The sequence below is a fragment of the Caenorhabditis remanei genome, chromosome X (assembly GCF_010183535.1).
Source record: "Caenorhabditis remanei strain PX506 chromosome X, whole genome shotgun sequence".
In the NCBI taxonomy this organism is placed as follows: domain Eukaryota; kingdom Metazoa; phylum Nematoda; class Chromadorea; order Rhabditida; family Rhabditidae; genus Caenorhabditis; species Caenorhabditis remanei.
The window spans coordinates 422275-439915 of NC_071333.1; the positions used below are offsets into that span (position 1 = coordinate 422275).

The 17641-nt window shown below is 38.3% G+C and overlaps 5 protein-coding genes across 5 annotated transcripts; all 5 read left to right on the top strand.

Moving 5' to 3' along the window:
• Nucleotides 1-3510: 3510 nt before the first annotated feature.
• GCK72_022138 (uncharacterized protein) lies at nt 3511-3814 on the top strand (the record flags this gene model as incomplete). The annotated part of the gene is made up of 2 exons (XM_003106837.1): nt 3511-3531; nt 3608-3814. 2 exons carry the CDS (start codon nt 3511-3513, stop codon nt 3812-3814), a joined length of 228 nt encoding a protein of 75 aa, XP_003106885.1.
• A 3074-nt stretch (nt 3815-6888) lies between these two features.
• GCK72_022139 (uncharacterized protein) lies at nt 6889-8749 on the top strand (the record flags this gene model as incomplete). Its single annotated transcript, XM_003106987.2, has 6 exons — nt 6889-6938; nt 6985-7148; nt 7378-7921; nt 7969-8275; nt 8322-8411; nt 8462-8749. The coding sequence occupies 6 exons, from the start codon at nt 6889-6891 to the stop codon at nt 8747-8749; spliced, it is 1443 nt and encodes a 480-aa protein (XP_003107035.2).
• Nucleotides 8750-9763: 1014 nt separating this feature from the next.
• On the top strand, nt 9764-11407 carry GCK72_022140 (uncharacterized protein; the record flags this gene model as incomplete). The annotated part of the gene is made up of 5 exons (XM_053734672.1): nt 9764-9926; nt 10049-10586; nt 10637-10925; nt 10971-11063; nt 11114-11407. 5 exons carry the CDS (start codon nt 9764-9766, stop codon nt 11405-11407), a joined length of 1377 nt encoding a protein of 458 aa, XP_053578238.1.
• Nucleotides 11408-12453: 1046 nt separating this feature from the next.
• GCK72_022141 (uncharacterized protein) lies at nt 12454-13259 on the top strand (the record flags this gene model as incomplete). The annotated part of the gene is made up of 4 exons (XM_053734673.1): nt 12454-12605; nt 12652-12804; nt 12851-12989; nt 13035-13259. 4 exons carry the CDS (start codon nt 12454-12456, stop codon nt 13257-13259), a joined length of 669 nt encoding a protein of 222 aa, XP_053578239.1.
• Nucleotides 13260-15432: 2173 nt separating this feature from the next.
• Nucleotides 15433-17595, top strand: GCK72_022142 (uncharacterized protein; the record flags this gene model as incomplete). Its single annotated transcript, XM_053734674.1, has 6 exons — nt 15433-15473; nt 15519-15682; nt 16160-16700; nt 16754-17060; nt 17108-17209; nt 17308-17595. The coding sequence occupies 6 exons, from the start codon at nt 15433-15435 to the stop codon at nt 17593-17595; spliced, it is 1443 nt and encodes a 480-aa protein (XP_053578240.1).
• Nucleotides 17596-17641: the final 46 nt, after the last annotated feature.

The window sequence follows — 17641 nt, forward strand, 5'->3', positions numbered from 1 at the left end:
ATTACGGACCAACTTTCAGAAAATGTTTCCTGATTATCTTTTTGTATGTTATTTCATGTTTTTTTTCTATAAATTACTTCATGAACATTCTATTTGGGAACTTGATTCTCATTATCTACAACTCACTAAATTATTCACAACAAGATATCACAACTTCAGCATCTCATATCTTTCTTACCTTTAAATCTTGCACTTTCACTTCACAGCCAGTCTTCCTACTGTACTCTGACTTGATCGCTGAATCCAGACTCAAACAGAAATAACCTCAGACAAAATTTGGATCTGATTTCATGCGCTTTAGTTGCCAAACAAATTTTGTCGGTTACTCTATGTGGCACTCCATTTTGGATTACTTGCTTCTGTCTCTGCAAGAGATTGAAATTTGGAGACTCTGCGAGATTGCATATTGGAAAGGAATGAACAAGATTGAGATTTCGAATTGACTTCTGAATTCTTGGAAAACAGAAAGACAGAAGAGACGAGGTTGCCTATAGAAACCGAAATTGTTTGAGGAGGAGGAATGTGCAAATGGAGAGTTATGAAATATTACTATTGCAGTTCTAGGACGGGTTTCTTGGCACATCTGTTTGCTAAATTACTCCTTGTTTCAGTAAAAAAAACATGTGTTGCATGGTCTAAATCCTGGAACCCGAGTATTCAAAAGTTTAAAAAAAATTCAAGCTATACAAACAAGCTACAACTACAGTTTATCTAGCCGAATTTGAAATACCTAACACAAGAAGAAGAGTATAATCATATATGTACTTGTGAGAAATACTAGACTCCGACCTAGAATAATGAGATATACAAGTTTGGTCTTTTCAGTCAAAATTGTTTAATTTAAGGGTGTGTTCTGGTATTACTGATTGTCCCAAAAAGTTTACTGATATAAATAATACATATTAAACAATTTTTTTTGTAGTTGTTAACTTTTTTGTGCGGTCAATTTTATAGAGTTCTTGTTATTTTAGGTGAACAGCTCAAAAATTGCACACATGTGCGCAAAAGTGAAACGATTTGTGTGAAAAATTTGTAGTTTATCACTCCAAACTACACATTTAAATTTTTTGAATACTTTACATATGTCAGTATTTCATACAAATTGTTGGCATGTACCCTGAAAGAAATTGTTGGAACACTTTTACACATATCTTATTTTTTCTCTGATGTTATGCATTCCATGATTTCATATTTTTTTCTGTAGCTCTCCTGAAAAATACCTTCTTTTTCCAAATACTACCCATATATCATGAAATTTCGGTCTATTCAAAACAACAGCATTACACACGAATACCCGCAAATTGTAAAGAAAATGCTCCTCGGTGGCGTTCTTTGACAAATGAGCCCTTTCTCTTCTTCCCGCATTTTTCTTTACGTCACCACCTCTTTCAATGTTTTAGTGTTTGCTTCCAGAAGAAAAAAGAACGCGCGTTTGCCCTCATCTGATATTCGTCTAGAGAACTACTGGATTTATGCGCATATTTTTTGAGGAAAAAGCGGAAAGGAAAGGGAAACCGAGAAAAAATCAGCGTGAGAGAATAAAAGGAAATGGGGGCCAGTGAAGAGGGATATGAGCTACTGGCGGAGTTTGTTATGAAATTTGATATGTTTATGAGAATTTGAATTCGAGTGAAAAATATTTTTCAGAGTACCGTATTCCTGGAATGGGTCATCCTGAAACGGTAGATATCACGTTCATATGTATTATCTGTGCTCCTCGAAATAAAATTTCGTAGATCTTTACCCCATTTTACCTATTTCACATAATACTTCCTCTCAAAACGAAAAATGTTGTTTTGAGTTTTGACACACAGCTGCTTTCCCGAGTTGTGTCCCTATTTTCCCTCCTTCTCATAATAAAAATTAAAATTGCATGGGCGGTGAACTACGAAATTCAAAGCGGAACACGAATAATGCGTTTTCTTTTTTTTGTGAATGGAATTTAGAAAAAAACATATGTGAGTCAACATAGTTCAACAAAGTTCTAGGAGTCAAAGATTCAAACGTGTGGGACGATTTTTATGGGTTCTTGGTATGATGGGTTTGAGGTTTGAGAGATGATGATGGGGTTATGAGTTCAAGAAACAGAATTTGACGTCATTGGAACACATGGAAAGATTTGAGACCGCTGAAACTAGTACAGGAAAAGGAGAGTATACTGTACCCAGAAAAATGTGTGTGAGCGAAAGCCAGCTGCCTCTAATCGTACCTCCGGTTTGATATCTGTCAATTAGAAGAGACCACTTTGTCAATAATGAATTTTTTTCGTTGTTTTTATTTCAAAAAGTCAAGCTAGTGTACAATATCGTCAAAATAGTCAACTTGTCAATGCGAAAATTTTTTCACCAAAATTTTGAAAATTTTGATTTTTTTCCGAAAATGTCAAATATTTGATTATGTTGTGCATTAAGAAATTAGATTTAAAATATACATTTAAGAACGACTGAGTTTGGCAAGAAGTAGGTACATTTTCTTGAAATCGGGCCGGCGGGCCGGGTGAAAATTTGAAAAGTTTGCAAAACAGAGTGGGCAAAGACAAATAACGTGTTGGTATCTCTTATAGACCTTTATTATGTAGATCAAACGTAGAACTTGACTTTTGTAGTTGACGACATTTTTTAACCGACCCCTTCTAATAGAGGAACCCGCAGCAAAACTTGTTTAACGCGGTTTATCTTTTTTCTTAAGGGATATTATAAAAACTTGCCAACAGATAAAATATAGCTAAACATTTATCAAATATTTCTTCAGTTGAAAACAATTTAATAGCTCTCAAGGCAGTTGAGATATTGTGCTCTGAACTTTTGCTACTAGGGGCACTTCTGTTATAGGGTTTACGGTATTATTTCCCCGCTAATGAAACCCATCCGACCCGAAGAATTTGGAGCGTTGTGATGGAAAACGAGCCTGCAGTGAAACTAAAATAGAAATTTTCTTACCAGATTGGAAGTAAAAAGCTAGTTAGTTATCATTTTCATAATTTCATTGGTCCAGCAAATTACGATAGCATAGGATCCGTCGTTCAATTTTTTCGAGTAATGAGAATCACGTCTTGAATCTTCTCTACTTTTCATAACTCGTTTACTACAAGTATGAGATCTTTTTCGAGCTCAAAGCAAATTCAATAATTTTGATATACTCATTCGTCTTATTACCTCCCATTGAATGTTCTCAAATTCCCATTCCCCTTCTCCATCTCTTTTAAAAAACCAGTAGACAAGCAAACCAAAGTAACCGAGGCAAGTAAATGGGCGGTGCTTCCGGAAATCTGTTTCTTTTTTCTCCTGCCGGGGCGTTCCAGAAATCTCTGATCCCTCCATTTTTCTCTCACTCTTTTCTGAAATTCCTCTGACCTCTCTAACTTCTTTTCACATGACTTTTCTCGGGGAGGAATCTTGAAATCTGTCACGCCTCAGCCAACTTATTCCCAGCCAGTTTATTCTTATTTCTCTTGCCACTGCCTTCGTCAAGAGTTCATTCATTCTTGTGGTTCCACTTCATTCAATGAAAATGCTCCTGAAAATCATTTTGGTGAGTTTGACCTTATTTATCTAGTCATACGATCTATAAAGGTGGGTTACTGTAGTCAATACTATTTTTTCTCCAGATCGCTCTCATCTTTGTTAACATCTCGCAAGCTCTTGTGACTTCACCATCTGAGACCAAAGTGTCCATCTACGACTTCTGTAGCTACAAGGTTCCATGTGCTCCAGGACATCTGTGCCATGAGGGATTCTGCATCCAGCAACAGTCATATGGATCATTCCCATCATTTCCAAGATCAATGTTCTATCGTTCTCTTTACCGTCGTTGAGCACTTTTCTTGAATAAATCAATCATCAATGTTACCTATTCTCCAACAAACTTGACACAAAGTTGACTTCTCATCAAAAAAAAAAGTTGTTTGCGCTCTAATCACCGAGTGGGCACGTGTGACTTTGCAGAATAATTATTTTCCCACAAATCGAAAATGCTCTATGAGCGGTTTATAAAATTTGCATATTCTCATGACATTTTCTAGAGTTTCTTACTAGTAGCTTTTTAGTCAATGTTCAGAAATCAACGAAGACAAAATCAGGAGAAGAAAAACTTTTTAAGATGAAATCAATAGTGAGTTTGAGTACAAAAAACTGGCGGTTACGAAAAAGTAATAAAGAAACTTTTGTTTAACATTTCGAACAATTCGAAAATTTCAATTCCAAGTTCAGAAACCCAGATCTGGACAATTTATAACGAGAAAATTTTGCTCTGTGCGCGATTTGGACGTTTCGGAACCGAATACGTCAAAATCAGAAATATGGGATATTAGAATCAAAAAATCGAAAATAGATGGAAGTAATTTCAAAAAGGAACAATCCAGAACCAGTAACTTTAATACAAGAAATTTTGATGTGAGGCACGTTTTGAAACTAAAATGTTAGTCCATGTTAGTCCACCGCTCTTTTTTTTGCCTACTTGAAATTAAAAAAAACGTAATCACAAAAATCTTCGCAGCAAATCTGTCCCTCTTCTTTTTTCCTCCTTATACATCTAATCCCACTTCTTACGTCTTTTTTCATTGTTTATATGAACATAATAACTGTTGGGTCAGTGTCATCCCATTTACTTGTCGGAATTGCTCGCCGACAGGTTGTAAAACTTTGGCTCTTCTATGATGATTTACAACTACATATGATCTATGTACAAGAATAATTGCTTACGGGTTGCGCCGTGTTTAGTATGCGGAGCTAAGCGGGACGAGTCGGGTACGGAAACTGAAAAAATTAATGGAAGATAAACAATTACGAGAGTGATTATGATAGTAGAGTCACTTTTAATAAAGAAGTTGACCAGTGATAGTACATTTTGGATTAATTTTTTCTCACGGTTGATAGAATTGGAAAAAATCCCAGGTGCCACGTGGAATTTGAAAATTTATTTTGTTTCCAATAAAACCGATTCATGGGACATTTCAAAACAGGTTTGTTAGAAACCAGACACTTCAAAACCAGAATATAGAAATGAAATCAAATATGCATGTTTTCAATGATCATCAATAAATTATTAAACCTGGCTATTTTGTGACTGCAAACTTAAGAACAGAAGTTTCTGGAAATAAATTTTAACTGCAGACTTTTGAAACCAAAAAATTTAACAATCAAAATATGACATTTCTGAGACCCGCAATTTTTAAACATTTAAAAACCGGACATTACAAAATCGAACATATAAAACTCGCAATTCCAGAAAACGACAATCCAAAAGACGACACTTTTAACTACTTACAAAATTTCGGGTCGGCCCAGTTTCAGTCCGGATTAAAATTGTTGAACTTATTTCACAATAATTTTTTTTTTTCAACAACTTTTTTCTGAAAATTTTCCATGTTTTTTATGAAGTGTTTCTAAAAAATCTCTCAAAACCAAGTTATGAGATTTCAAAATACATAAAATCGCTTTACGTCGTGGAATGTTTTAGTATAGTTCAACAGAAATTCTTCTCGTCTGTATGTGAATATTGGAAGACTGTTTATTTGGTATCAAAAACGTTGTAGTTTGAAAGCAATCAAAAACACTTTACTCAAAAATTCTATTCGATAAAGATCTATGCTTCTATTATTCTCAGAGAGTTGTGGCTCATCCCGCTGTTTGCGTCTACCGCATCTGTTCTTATGATCACGAGATTTTTCGTGCCAGTCTCCGCTTTTCTACGTTTTAAAAAGGCTCGCCGACAGGTTGTAAAACTTTGGCTTTTCTGTAATGATTTACATCTATGATCGAAGTACAAAATTATTGTTTACAAGTTGTGCCAAGAGTAGGCGGAGCTTAGCGGGACGTTCCCATGCAATAACCACCGTCACCAGATGTTGGATTGCTATGGGATGACATAAGGGAGAGTTCAAAAAGAAAATTAGTTGAAATGAGAAGTTCCAAATTTTAATGTTCCCTGATCAATAAAGTTTCAGATCAGACACCTCAACACATGATACAATTTATGGCCCAGAAGTTCTGCAATCAGAAACTCAAAAAATCTGAAATCAAGTTATTATAGATACCATCCATTTCGAGTCTGGACAATAAAAATTTTAATAGGGCAGCGGATAACTGACTAGGGAGGGATCCCTGGATGAGATAGAGATGCAGGTGAAGAAATCCTGCGATAATTTCTAATCTGAATTCTGTTTTTGCAAATTGAGCATTTCTAAGATATACAAAATTAACGTTTCGGAAAATATATTCTGAAATCAAACCTTGCCAAAATAATTTTTGCATGCGTACTCATACGTACAGCTTTTCAAAAATTTGGAAAATAATAAGAAAAATGTTGATTTCGTGATTTTTGAAAATGCTCATTTTTGCACTGAAAAGGCACAATAACGCAAAAAGCATTTTCACTAAATCGTCCAAAAAATGCGTGCTTGGAAACAACACAAAATTTCCGTTCCAGTGATATTTGTCGACGTGTAACTCCATTTCGTCCCAGGATCCTTCCCTAGTGTGTTGATTATCTCTAAAAACTTCCCTCAATTTCTGTACCTTAGTTATCCTCAGCATTTCTCAATGATGTCTGTGGGCTCATCTTGCCTTAGGTCTTCCGCAAAAACAGTTTTCGCCTATTCATATAGTCAAAGCGCTTTGCGTACCAGTCACTCGTGAAATCTAGCACTTTTATTACTGTTTTTGAGGCATCACCGATAGTTCCTCAAATCTTGGCTTTTCGTTCAATTTCACATCTATCCCCGGGAAACAGTATGGTTGTTTACGCGTTGTGCCGCTGTGCAACGCTTCGGTGGGCGGGGCCTAGCAAAGTGGACGCGATTTCTACAGAAGAGAAGGGAGCAGACCATACAACCGCAACAAGTGCTACTCGTTTGTCTGCTCTAGCTAATTCGAACTTCACGACAACACCATGAAAGTTCCTCCAAATATTCATGAGGACAGTTATCAAGAGCTCGTCAGGTATGAAAATAGACTGTGTTATATTGACCAACCCATGAATTTTTAGTGCTCAAAAGGAGTACCGCAATCAAGAAGAATGTCCACGTCTCGAAGGAAATGAAGAAATTGGTCAACTTGCTAACCGTTTTTTGAATCTCGGAGGCACATCTCATTTCTTGCGTTTAAACGCACTTATTTTTGATGACACCATCAAAAATATTATCGCATGCGGTGAGTTGGGTGAAGTGCGAGAAATAGAGTATGGGGCTGGGTAGAAAAAAACTTTTAGGGGGTTGGCAGGTGCCGTTCAACTTTTTCTGAAACGTAGTTGCTTATATCCAATTCTCCCTTGAAAACAGTCAGTGGGCAGTTATTCTTGGGTTGAACGTTTTCCAAAAAACATACCTTTTCACCCCATCATTACAATCGTTCAGCATAATTTTTATTCCTACAATTTTAGGTTACGGAAGTCATCTTCTTGAAGAATTGGCCAAATTTGAGCCAAATATGTATACTCACGAGTACGCAGTGGCTATGTTCGTGATGTTGTGCAACTGGGATTTGACACCTACCGTGATTATCAACCAACAGCACCAAAACTATTTGGATGCGTTAAGAACTGCAACGATCGCGCTTTTCAAACATCTATTCCGCATGCCATATGAACTTTCACAGTTTCTGGTTCTGACTCGAACCACCGAGTGGACCACCCAGTACAGATTGACCATCATCATGTGGTATATGGAGAAAACCGAAGATGAGTTGGTTCTTTACACACGCTACTGGCCAATAGTAGGAAACTTCACTCATTTGAAACTTTGGAAACTTTGCAAAGACGAGTTTGTGGATCTAAGCCACTATTTGAGAATTCTGGACTTACTGGAGAGGACTGAGATATACGGACTTCGAGCGCTTCCGCAAATCAAGCCTGTTGTCGATATTATGGGCGCACGTCTTACTGTTTTCCATCTCGGAAAATACCGCATCGTCCGTGAACTGAAACGGTGAGTAGATAAATAACTCATATTCTTTCATTTATTGGTTTTTCCAGGTATGACAGGGAAGTCATTGAAGCACTGCTGAATGATGAACATTGGGTTGAACAGGCGTCGGCGCTAAACATTCTCATCACACGCAAACACTATGAGTCAAACATCAATATCAGACAGGATATCAGGATGTGCGGCCTTTTCAGTGATGCCTACCGCAGAATGTGCAAATCGGACACGGATATCTCACACAGAGTGTGCGTTATCACTGGTGTTTTTAGTGCTGAGTCGAAGAAAAAAGAGTCCCTCATGCTGGAAAGTACGGACATCACTGCTGCCTTGATGGAGGACTTGATGAGAAACAAAAATGTAATATTTTTATAGAAAACACACACATTTCAAAAAAAGAATTTAGGCAAAAATGTATACCAGCCACCGCCCTATGAATTTGGTCGGATTCTACAGCAAATATGAGTTGGAGATGGGTCCGCTGTATGCTTGGCAGGTGAGCTTTGCATAGTCCCAAAATTTCAGTTTCGAATTCATTTTTTACAGCATTGCAAGTATAACCCAAGGTTGATCTTTGAGTGTGCAACAAGAAATCACATCATTTTCGATTTCTTTGTTCTGGTATGCATTACATCTCAAAGTATTCCTGTGGCGGGTGTAATTCTGATGTTTGACAACTACAAACGCCTGGTTAATTCAAATGCAAAGTTCATCATCATTGGATCGGACAGCCTCGCAGAGTATGAACAACTTGGAGATCGACAAGATGTTATCTTGTTCTCTGGAGTGAAAAGCACCACTTACCATCTTGTCAAGCTCTATATGAACTTGTAGACTTCTTGATAATTTTTCAATTGTAAACAAAATAGATTCATTCTGTTTCACTTATCTTATATTGTTTGTTACTTCTCATTTCCATCTTTTTGTTCCAATTTACTTCCTATCCATTTCTCATCAATCCCCCTCTATCGACCAAAGCGTTGCAACCCACCGGTCCCTCTTCTCTGGGCTCCTGTTTCCAAATCCAACTCTCTGCCAAATGAATCGGCCGTCTCATTCTATGTTTTATTTTTTTATATTGTATTTTACTCTTCACTTCCGAGTTCTTGTTACAATTCACTCCCTATCTCATATTCAATCCCCCCTCCCATTCACCATAACCCTGTGACCTACCGGTCCCCCTTTTCTGGGCTCCTGTTTGCAATTCAAACTTTCTGTTGCAAATCAATAAAGCCTAATGTACATAGTGCCCGACTTTCGCAGCTATTCCAACTCTCTGCCAATTTGAATCGGCAGTCTCCTCCCCGCCCTCGTGACTCCCACATAGATTGCGTAATGGTATGACCTTTCTCACATTTTCAAACTCTTACGCTTGTCTTCGAACCATTTTTTGTGTGAGTGACTGATCTAAAGGGGACGCCGCCTGATACGCAATCGAATGGGAATTAAGGATGAGAGAGCGTGAAACGATTTGAACATATTTTCCTCGGCTCTACCAGTCTATAGGGGTTTTTGAAGATGTCGTGGTTCGTGGTCCTCGAAAATTAAGTTTTGTTGATAATTATTAATAGAAAGGTCCTTGATAAACTCCTAGAGCCATATTTTCTGCTTGCCCACTTGTATAAACTCTTAATCATGTTTCGTTTCAAAATGTCTATTCGTTTTTACTGATATCACTTTAACTTCAGAGAAATACTCTTCCTGCTGCTGCCAACAGACAAACAATGGAACAATGAGTCTTCTGAAGCCAAGGGAAATGGCCAAATGGCCGGTAAGTATATATTTAGATTTTCTAAGAATTTAACGGTAAACATTTGTTTCAGAGCCGAGCAAACTTACCGGAAAACTATGGACCCACCTCCTGATTTTGATGAAAAGATGTCAGTCCAAAGTACCAAACTTTTCTTGGCAATAGGAACCACTCAACGGGAGGTGCTGGTCCAAAAGTTCCACTCGCCTCGAGTTGATACAATCCAACCCGACAAAACAATTATGGAACTGATTGATTCTGGTGAGTTTGGTGATGTGGGTGTGCTTTCAGGATGCTTTAGGGATAGGTCAAAATGTTTCGATTTTTTTGAAGGTGAAGGGTTGGTATAATTTCAAAATATTCCAGAAACTGCCAATTTACAGGATACGGAAGCTTTCTCCTAAAAGAACTGCATAGCTTCTATCCGTCAGCGGCCACTGAGAAGAACGGAGTTGTGCTCTTCGCCATGTTGTGTGGTTTTGTCTTCGCGAGCCGAGAAGAGAAAAACCGAATGGAGACAGAGTACCTTGATGCTCTCCGAGTAGCCACAACGCCTCTTTTTGAGAGTCTTGTGCATAGTCCACGCATGTTCAGGGTGTTCCTGGCGGCCACCAAAAATATGAGCATCTCCTATGACCACTCGGACTTGATCAGTTCGTGGTATCTCAAAAAGAGTGACGAGAAACTTGCCTATATGTTTCATTTTTGGCGATATGGAATTATGCCACACGACGAAGTTTGGAAAACGTGCAAATGGATGTTGACGGACTCGGCTTTTGAGGAAATGGCCAACAAAATCAAAAACATCGAGGAACATGGTCTGGTTGATTACCCACATTTGGAATCACTTTCGGGCATTATCGGCGATGAATCCATCATTCGCGGGCTCTCGAACTTCGCAATAGCATACTCGTTGACCCGGTATGTTTTTCACAAAATTTGGTGGTTTTTCAAGATTAATTTGTTTCCAGTAGCGACAGAGTCTGCATTCGTAACTGCCTCGGAAATCCACATTATATTCGGAAAACGTCGGCAGTGGAGATCCTCCACATTCGCAGATCCTATGAAAGCTACACTTTTTTTTCGCCAGATATTTATCTGTGTAACCAACTAATGAACGCGTACACCGACATCTGCAATTCAGACGGGGACATTGCTATAAAAGTGTTGGTGGTTTCCATGATACGCCAAGGTGTGACTGATGAGGAGACCCATGAAACCAGCACCGCTGTTTTGGAAGATCTCATGAGAAATAGGGAGGTTAGTTTATTTTTCAACTTCCAGAATAATAGGTTTAAATTTCAGGCCAAAATGTTTGCTGAACTCCCACACACTTGGGATTCGCAAGGATTCTACAGCAAGAGAGATGGTGTCCTGGGTAAACTCGGTCAAGTTGAGGTAAGTATCATAAATCGTTTGAAACAACTGTTCTGAAAATTTTTTTTCAGTCTCAGGAAAACGACTGGCACAAGATTATGGGAGCGGCAATGAATACGAAAACCTTCTTCGAATGTTTTGTCGTTGTCTGCAGTTACTTCAGCAACCTTACGTTCGGCGACATCCTGGGCAGCTTTGAGTCCTACAAAGCACTTGTTAATCCATGTGCCAAGCTGATTGTTGTTGCAATGAACTACCAAGAATGTACATTTGAAGTCGGTACGAGAAGAGATATACTTTTTGTCAACGGTGTTGGGGAGCTGACTATGTACCAAGTCGTTAATTTCATGTCTTTTCAACTTTGAAATGGAATGTGTACTGATTCCGCCAGTACTTTGTAAGCTTCCTAGATTTCCCTTCCACTCAATTGATCATGATTATCACCTGTTCATTTGGCCCCTTACCATTCTTTCTTTCTTTTCTCTGAAAATCGCAGCTCAATTTCTAATTTTATCAATGTTACCGCTTCAAAATTTCTACTTACAACTCATGCCCCCACAGTTTGATCACCTCAGTTCATTTCCCAATTCTCCCAGTTGTTATGTAAACCTCCATGATTTCACTTCCATCCAACCGATCCTCTTTTCTCCCTGGTTTTTATGTCTCCTTTTTAACTCTATCCAAATATCTGAAAACTATTTCTCCCAATTTATAACGTGGTTGCTTCATCATTTATCAAGTATTATATCCAACAAGCTTAATTTTAATAAACAACGACTGGAGCATCGAACACTCAATTGAGAAAAGGAAGGCCACCTGATTGTATGTTTTCTTGTATAGAACGTGGTTACGAAACATTGCCGTAGCGCGTAAACTAATTGGTACAAAAATTGAAAATGCGAAATAAAACAACAGAAAACATTGTAAATAACTATATAAATCATGAAAAAAAAACAAATTTTGCCGTAAGTTCTGTAGCCAGTAGGAAGTAATTTTTGAAATTATTTTGCTATCGAAATTTTAGAAACTCCATTATTCATACACCTGTCTACAAATTTATGTTTTAATTTATAACCTGCTCTATACAGCACAAACGGCGCACCAACATTTCCCTCCCGTGGAGGCTCTGTCGCGCCTCAAGCGCACCCGACTCATTGTATTTGTGTTTAACCATGTTGAAGCGTTCAAAAATCTCCAAACCAGTGTTCAAACGTCTTTTTTTGAGAAGCGTGCTGTTTTCCATGAATATCTCTACGTATTTCAATAAAAAGGCGGGAAATAGTGTTAAGTGTCGGGAGGAAAGACGCGCGCAAGCAAAAAAAAGGTGGGATGTGGCAACGAGAACGAGCGGCGGAGAACGAAATAAACTTACAAACCAACTTGTACTTTTTCAGTTTGTTGTTTCTCCAAAATGTCGACCCCTCTTCAATTGATACCACGTAACAAATGGATGAATACAGGATACATTCGAGAGGCTCTGGATGATCTCGGAATGGATCACCTAATTTATTATGGTCTTGGCGGAGGTTTGGTTTTAGCATCCGTGGAGGTTCTCAGAGAAAAGTGAGTTCTGTGCCCTTTTTGTGTCTATTTTTTCGATTTTTTCTAGACCGAGCCAATGTATTGTTGCCACTAACCTCACGCTCATAGAATATTTGAAAAAGCGCCACCCAAACATTGAAGTCGAGGAAGATCAATATGTGTTGAAAGCTGATGGCGGATTCTACCCAATTCAATTCATTTTCAAAATGCAAATGGAGGAGTGAGTCGTTTATCTGCTTCAGAAAAAAATAATAATTATGTTGCAGTTTCGACGAAATAGCGAGAGAGCTCCGAATTCGGAAAGCTCGCCAATTGAAGAAGAAGGAGCAAAACATGGGGCCTCCCCAGCCACCACCATCCAATCCTGAGGTGCGCCTCCTGAAAACTAAGTTCTTCCCAAATGGAGTAAGTTTTTCAAATGCAGCTACCTTTAAAATAACATTTTTACAGCCGAACAAAGAGAAAGAGGTGGCGCGCTGGAAAAAGGAAAAGTTGTTGGCTGAAAAGAAAGAGGGTGGGCAAGAAACAAAAAAAGAGGGTGTCGTCAAAAAAATGAGGGAGGCTACAATAAAAGATCGAGAGGTAAAGCAGAAGGGACCGGAAGTTTCAAGCGCTTTCGATTCGAAAATGAAAGAAGAACAAAAGAAACTATGGATTAAGCACAGTAAGTTTTGAAATTAATTATTTTTACATCGATTCATAAAACATTTTATATTTTTATAGAGAAGGAAATCCCCCAACTTCCCAGTTTCCGCACTGACCCGTTCAAGTTCCCGGGATTCAAGATCGCCAAGCCGACCACATCTTCGGATACACCAAAATCATTTGTTTTTTTAATCATCTTAGATTTTTGTTTGAAAAATTCTTCTAATAAAACAGTATATTCAAAATTATCTATAGGAATTGTAATAAACGTTACACCGGGAACTGCTCGAGTAACATTACAGAATTGTCATGATAAACAACACAAATTGAGCCGAATTTTCACAAACATTTGGGTTTGTCCCGATGTCCACGCTCTTCCTCAAAACCCATGGCGCCTTAGTCTGTCTCCTTCTCTCCTCGGCCGCCTGGCGCGCCGCAAGCGCTCTTTGTGATAGTGGTTGAATAAGAAGATCTACTCATTGAATTTTTTGTGCATACACTACAGACTTTCAGAAACCGGAACTTTTGAAGTCTTTGAATCGGTATTATTACAGCAGTTTTTTTCAGACGCAGGATTATCAATAGTTAACGATCTTGTAAAAGGCCCAACGAGATATATATCTTTGACAGCATCGTTGATCATCCCCATTATTAAATAGCGACTCCAATTCTTATATTTTTCTCTCGTTGAAACACCTGAACAGCATTTCTCTGCCTTCGTAACGAGGTCCTCTCTATCATTTTTCTAATTTTTCCAAACAGTAAATAACACTCCACGATCCATCCTACTCTAACAACATCGTATTCTTGTTTTCAAATCTTTTTAAACAATATTTTCTTTCCATTATTGAATCCTTCATTTTTATCTGAAATCTTCAATTCTTTTTTCCCCTTTTCCACTCATATCATGGTTGCTTCCTTTCCCAGTCCACCCAGCTATTTTCTGTTTCATAAACGATGTCATCTGGCGCATCGGTCGCACACGTGCAAAAGTAATCGACACCTTCTTTCGGCAGTCGGAAAAGGAACGCCGCCTGGTTGTATAAGTATTTTTTGGATCGTGGTTTACAACTCTAGGCTATGATTCTAAGTATGTATAAACCGATGGTAATGTGTTGAGTAGTACATAAACAAATTGCGAGATCAAAAGAGCAGATATCATTATTATAGGTGGTCGTGCTGAAGGGGTGAAGCTTTTATCAAGCAACGAAATTTCAGATTTCCGGCAATTATTGAACAGGATAAGAGAGCTAATCCAGCGATTTAGAAGAAGAACAGGTTTTACTAACTCTTCATGAATAGATGATGGTGATGACTCAAATTGTTGGAGTTATACATTTTTCAGAATTCAATAAAATTAAAATATGGTAGAAACCAATAAACATTTGGAAATTACGAAATTTCTTTTCGTATTTTCGAAACGGAACGTTTCGGACAGCTGGAATAGTCTTGTGCACTCTTGCCATTATGATGTTTTTTTTTCAATCGCCCATTAAAATCGAACAAATGTCTTTTTTCCTCTATTCCGTCGTCATGAGCATACGTATAGCCAGTGAATATGAATTCTGTGGTCATCTATGAGATTTTGCTCAATTTATATTGTACTGTATGCAAATTTATGAGTACATTTTCTGTTTACTCTTTTTTGCATAAAATCGACACTAGTTTCTAGTTAATTTTTATATTTTTTATATCGCCCGAATTCATCTGCAACCTTTTTTGTATTTTATTTCGCTTTCAAAATCGGTTTGTTTGCTATCATGAGAATGGAAAGCTATATTCGACTCTTCCCGTAGCGAATCAATGAAATTGCAGTTGTCTCATGTCTGTTTTCTTTCTCACAATATCAATTATCTGTCGACCGAAATGTCAATACCCCTTTTCTTTCTTTTTCTTTTTTCCCTTCAATTACAAAACGATATTGCGGTTCCCTCTTTCGAACTCTTTTTCTCTTTCCCAACCGTTTTTTTTTGCGGTTGCGTAATGATCATTTAAAGAGAAACACCGCACGCCACGCAACAGAAGAGGAGTAAAGGAAGCGGAGGGTGATTTGGTGAGATACAAGGGGCTCTGTGCACATTGAAAATCTCGTTTGAATTTCCTCCGCCGTGTTGCCTTTTTTTGTCGTCGATCAATATTATTGTCATCATTTAGATTCACGCGAGGAGGCGACCGCAAGTCCAAAGTCAGGAAGAATTGAATAATGGGCGAGCTAAACCAGGCACGAATGGAGGAACTGATCAAGTATGAATTCACAAAACAGCAGATTGATAAACTTCATTTTTTCAGAGCCGAGGAAGCCTATCGGAGTGAGACCATGTCATCCAGTGTGTTCGAAGTGGATGCCATAGTGAAAATGGCCAAACGCTTTCTGGAAGTCGGCACCACCACGTCTCGCTTGCAGTTGGGACCCCCGGAAATCAATGAGACAATAAAGGATGCTATCGAATCCGGTAGGTATCCAAGATTTGAAAATAATGCGAAAAATAACTAGAATCGATATTACTTTTTGATTGCTCGTTCATGAGAGACATCAATTACAAAAATTGAGCTTTTGGTTTTTACTGTATCCCCTTAAAATTATTTGACATCCGGATTAGTCGTAATCAAGTTATAGATTCTCAAAGTTCTCTTAGTTTAAACTTTATGCCGCTCATCTATTTATCTTTCTGTTACCTTCGACACATACCTCGCATTTTTCATTTTCCAATTTCAACTATTTGTAACTTATTTGTGTAGTGCAATCCCGTATTTTTTTCTAATGGTCGGTTTTTATGTACGGCGCCTATCTAATGAGAAATGTTTTGTTGAAGGGAAACTACCAAGAAATAGACAAGCGACTGGAGGGTCGGGTACTCAACAAATTTTGCTCCTAGAAAACATTCTGTAGAAATTATATTCACTACAAAATAGTTACCTAAAAATTCCAGGCTACGGTAGCATCCTGCTCAGAGAGCTGAGCGTATTGGAGCTGACGGAAGTCAATGAAAAAAACCGAGTGACCCTCTTCGTTCAATTGTGCAGCTTGGCCATGGAGCAAGAAGTGGGATTGAGCAGTGCTCGTAGAAGATATCTTTCTGCTCTTCGAAAAGCAGCACTCCCACTATTCGTCTACATCGTCTACTCACCGATCCAGCTTGGATATTTTTTGCGTCTCACCGTCAATGAACGCACATTCATTTGTTTGAAACTAATTGCAAAATGGTATCGCAACAAATCGAAGGAAGAACTGATCATCATAGTTCACTTCTGGCCAACTGTTGATGGCTCAAGACATCACGACGTTTGGAGACATTGTCGTTGGATTTTCAAGGAGCAAATTGTTTTTGAAGAAATGGCAGACTTAATCGATCAAGTGGAATTGGACGATCTGATGGCAGATCCTCACATGAGATCAGTTGGGGACTATCTCTCAGAAGAGGTCGCAATTCGCTATTTGCCTCAAAGATCGGTTGCAAGAGCTCTTTCACAGTAAGTTCTTCGGGATTCATCGCTGATGTCTTCACGTTTTAATATATTTTTAGACGAGATCGGATGGAAATCGGGCGTTGCTTGAGAAGTGAAGAATGGAATCGAAAAACTTCTGCCGTTGAAATCATGTTTATCGCCAAGCATTTCGAAAACCATACCGATATGGACACTGACTTCGTTATGAATACACGATTGAAAAGAGCGTACGCCGTTCTCTGCTCCTCTGCAACATATGTTTCGAAAAAAGTTTGTGTGATCAGAATTGTCAAAAGATCGGCTTCTGTTAGAAGACCGCAAACCGGCCTTGAGAGCTTGGAGATCTGCACTGCAGTTTTAGAGGACCTCATGAGGAATCAGAATGTTGGTTTAAACTTTAAAAAAATATTTTATTCATTGAAGATTTCCAGGCAAGAATGTATAATCAATATCCAAAAGAAAACGGAACTGGAAATTATGGTAAATTCAGCACGAAATACGAGGTTTCCCCAGGGCCGCTGTCATGTTTTGAGGTACAATCTTGAGTTTAAGTTTTCATGTTTCCAAGAATGCTTGCAAATTTAATAGTGCTACAAGGTTCTCTGGTATCAACTCACTTTGTATTTTGCAGAAAAACCAATACGATGCAGCGTTACTCATCAAAACCGCAATTCCTATCAACTTATTCTTTGACTGCTTCGTGATTGTTGGCATTTCTCCGTCAGTTTTCAAGATGGATAGAATCATGGCTGAATTCGATGAGTACAAGAAAGCCCTGAACCCAAATTCAAGATTGATCTTTATTGGAGTGGATAGTTTGGGCATGTACCCACCGGTCGATAGCAGACAAGATGTTCTTATGGTCAGCGGTGTCACGGAATACACAATGTACCGAGTGAACTCTTTTATTGAGCTGTAAATCGGAGTTTTGGATCTCTCTCTCTCTCTTTCTTTTTCTGTATGAT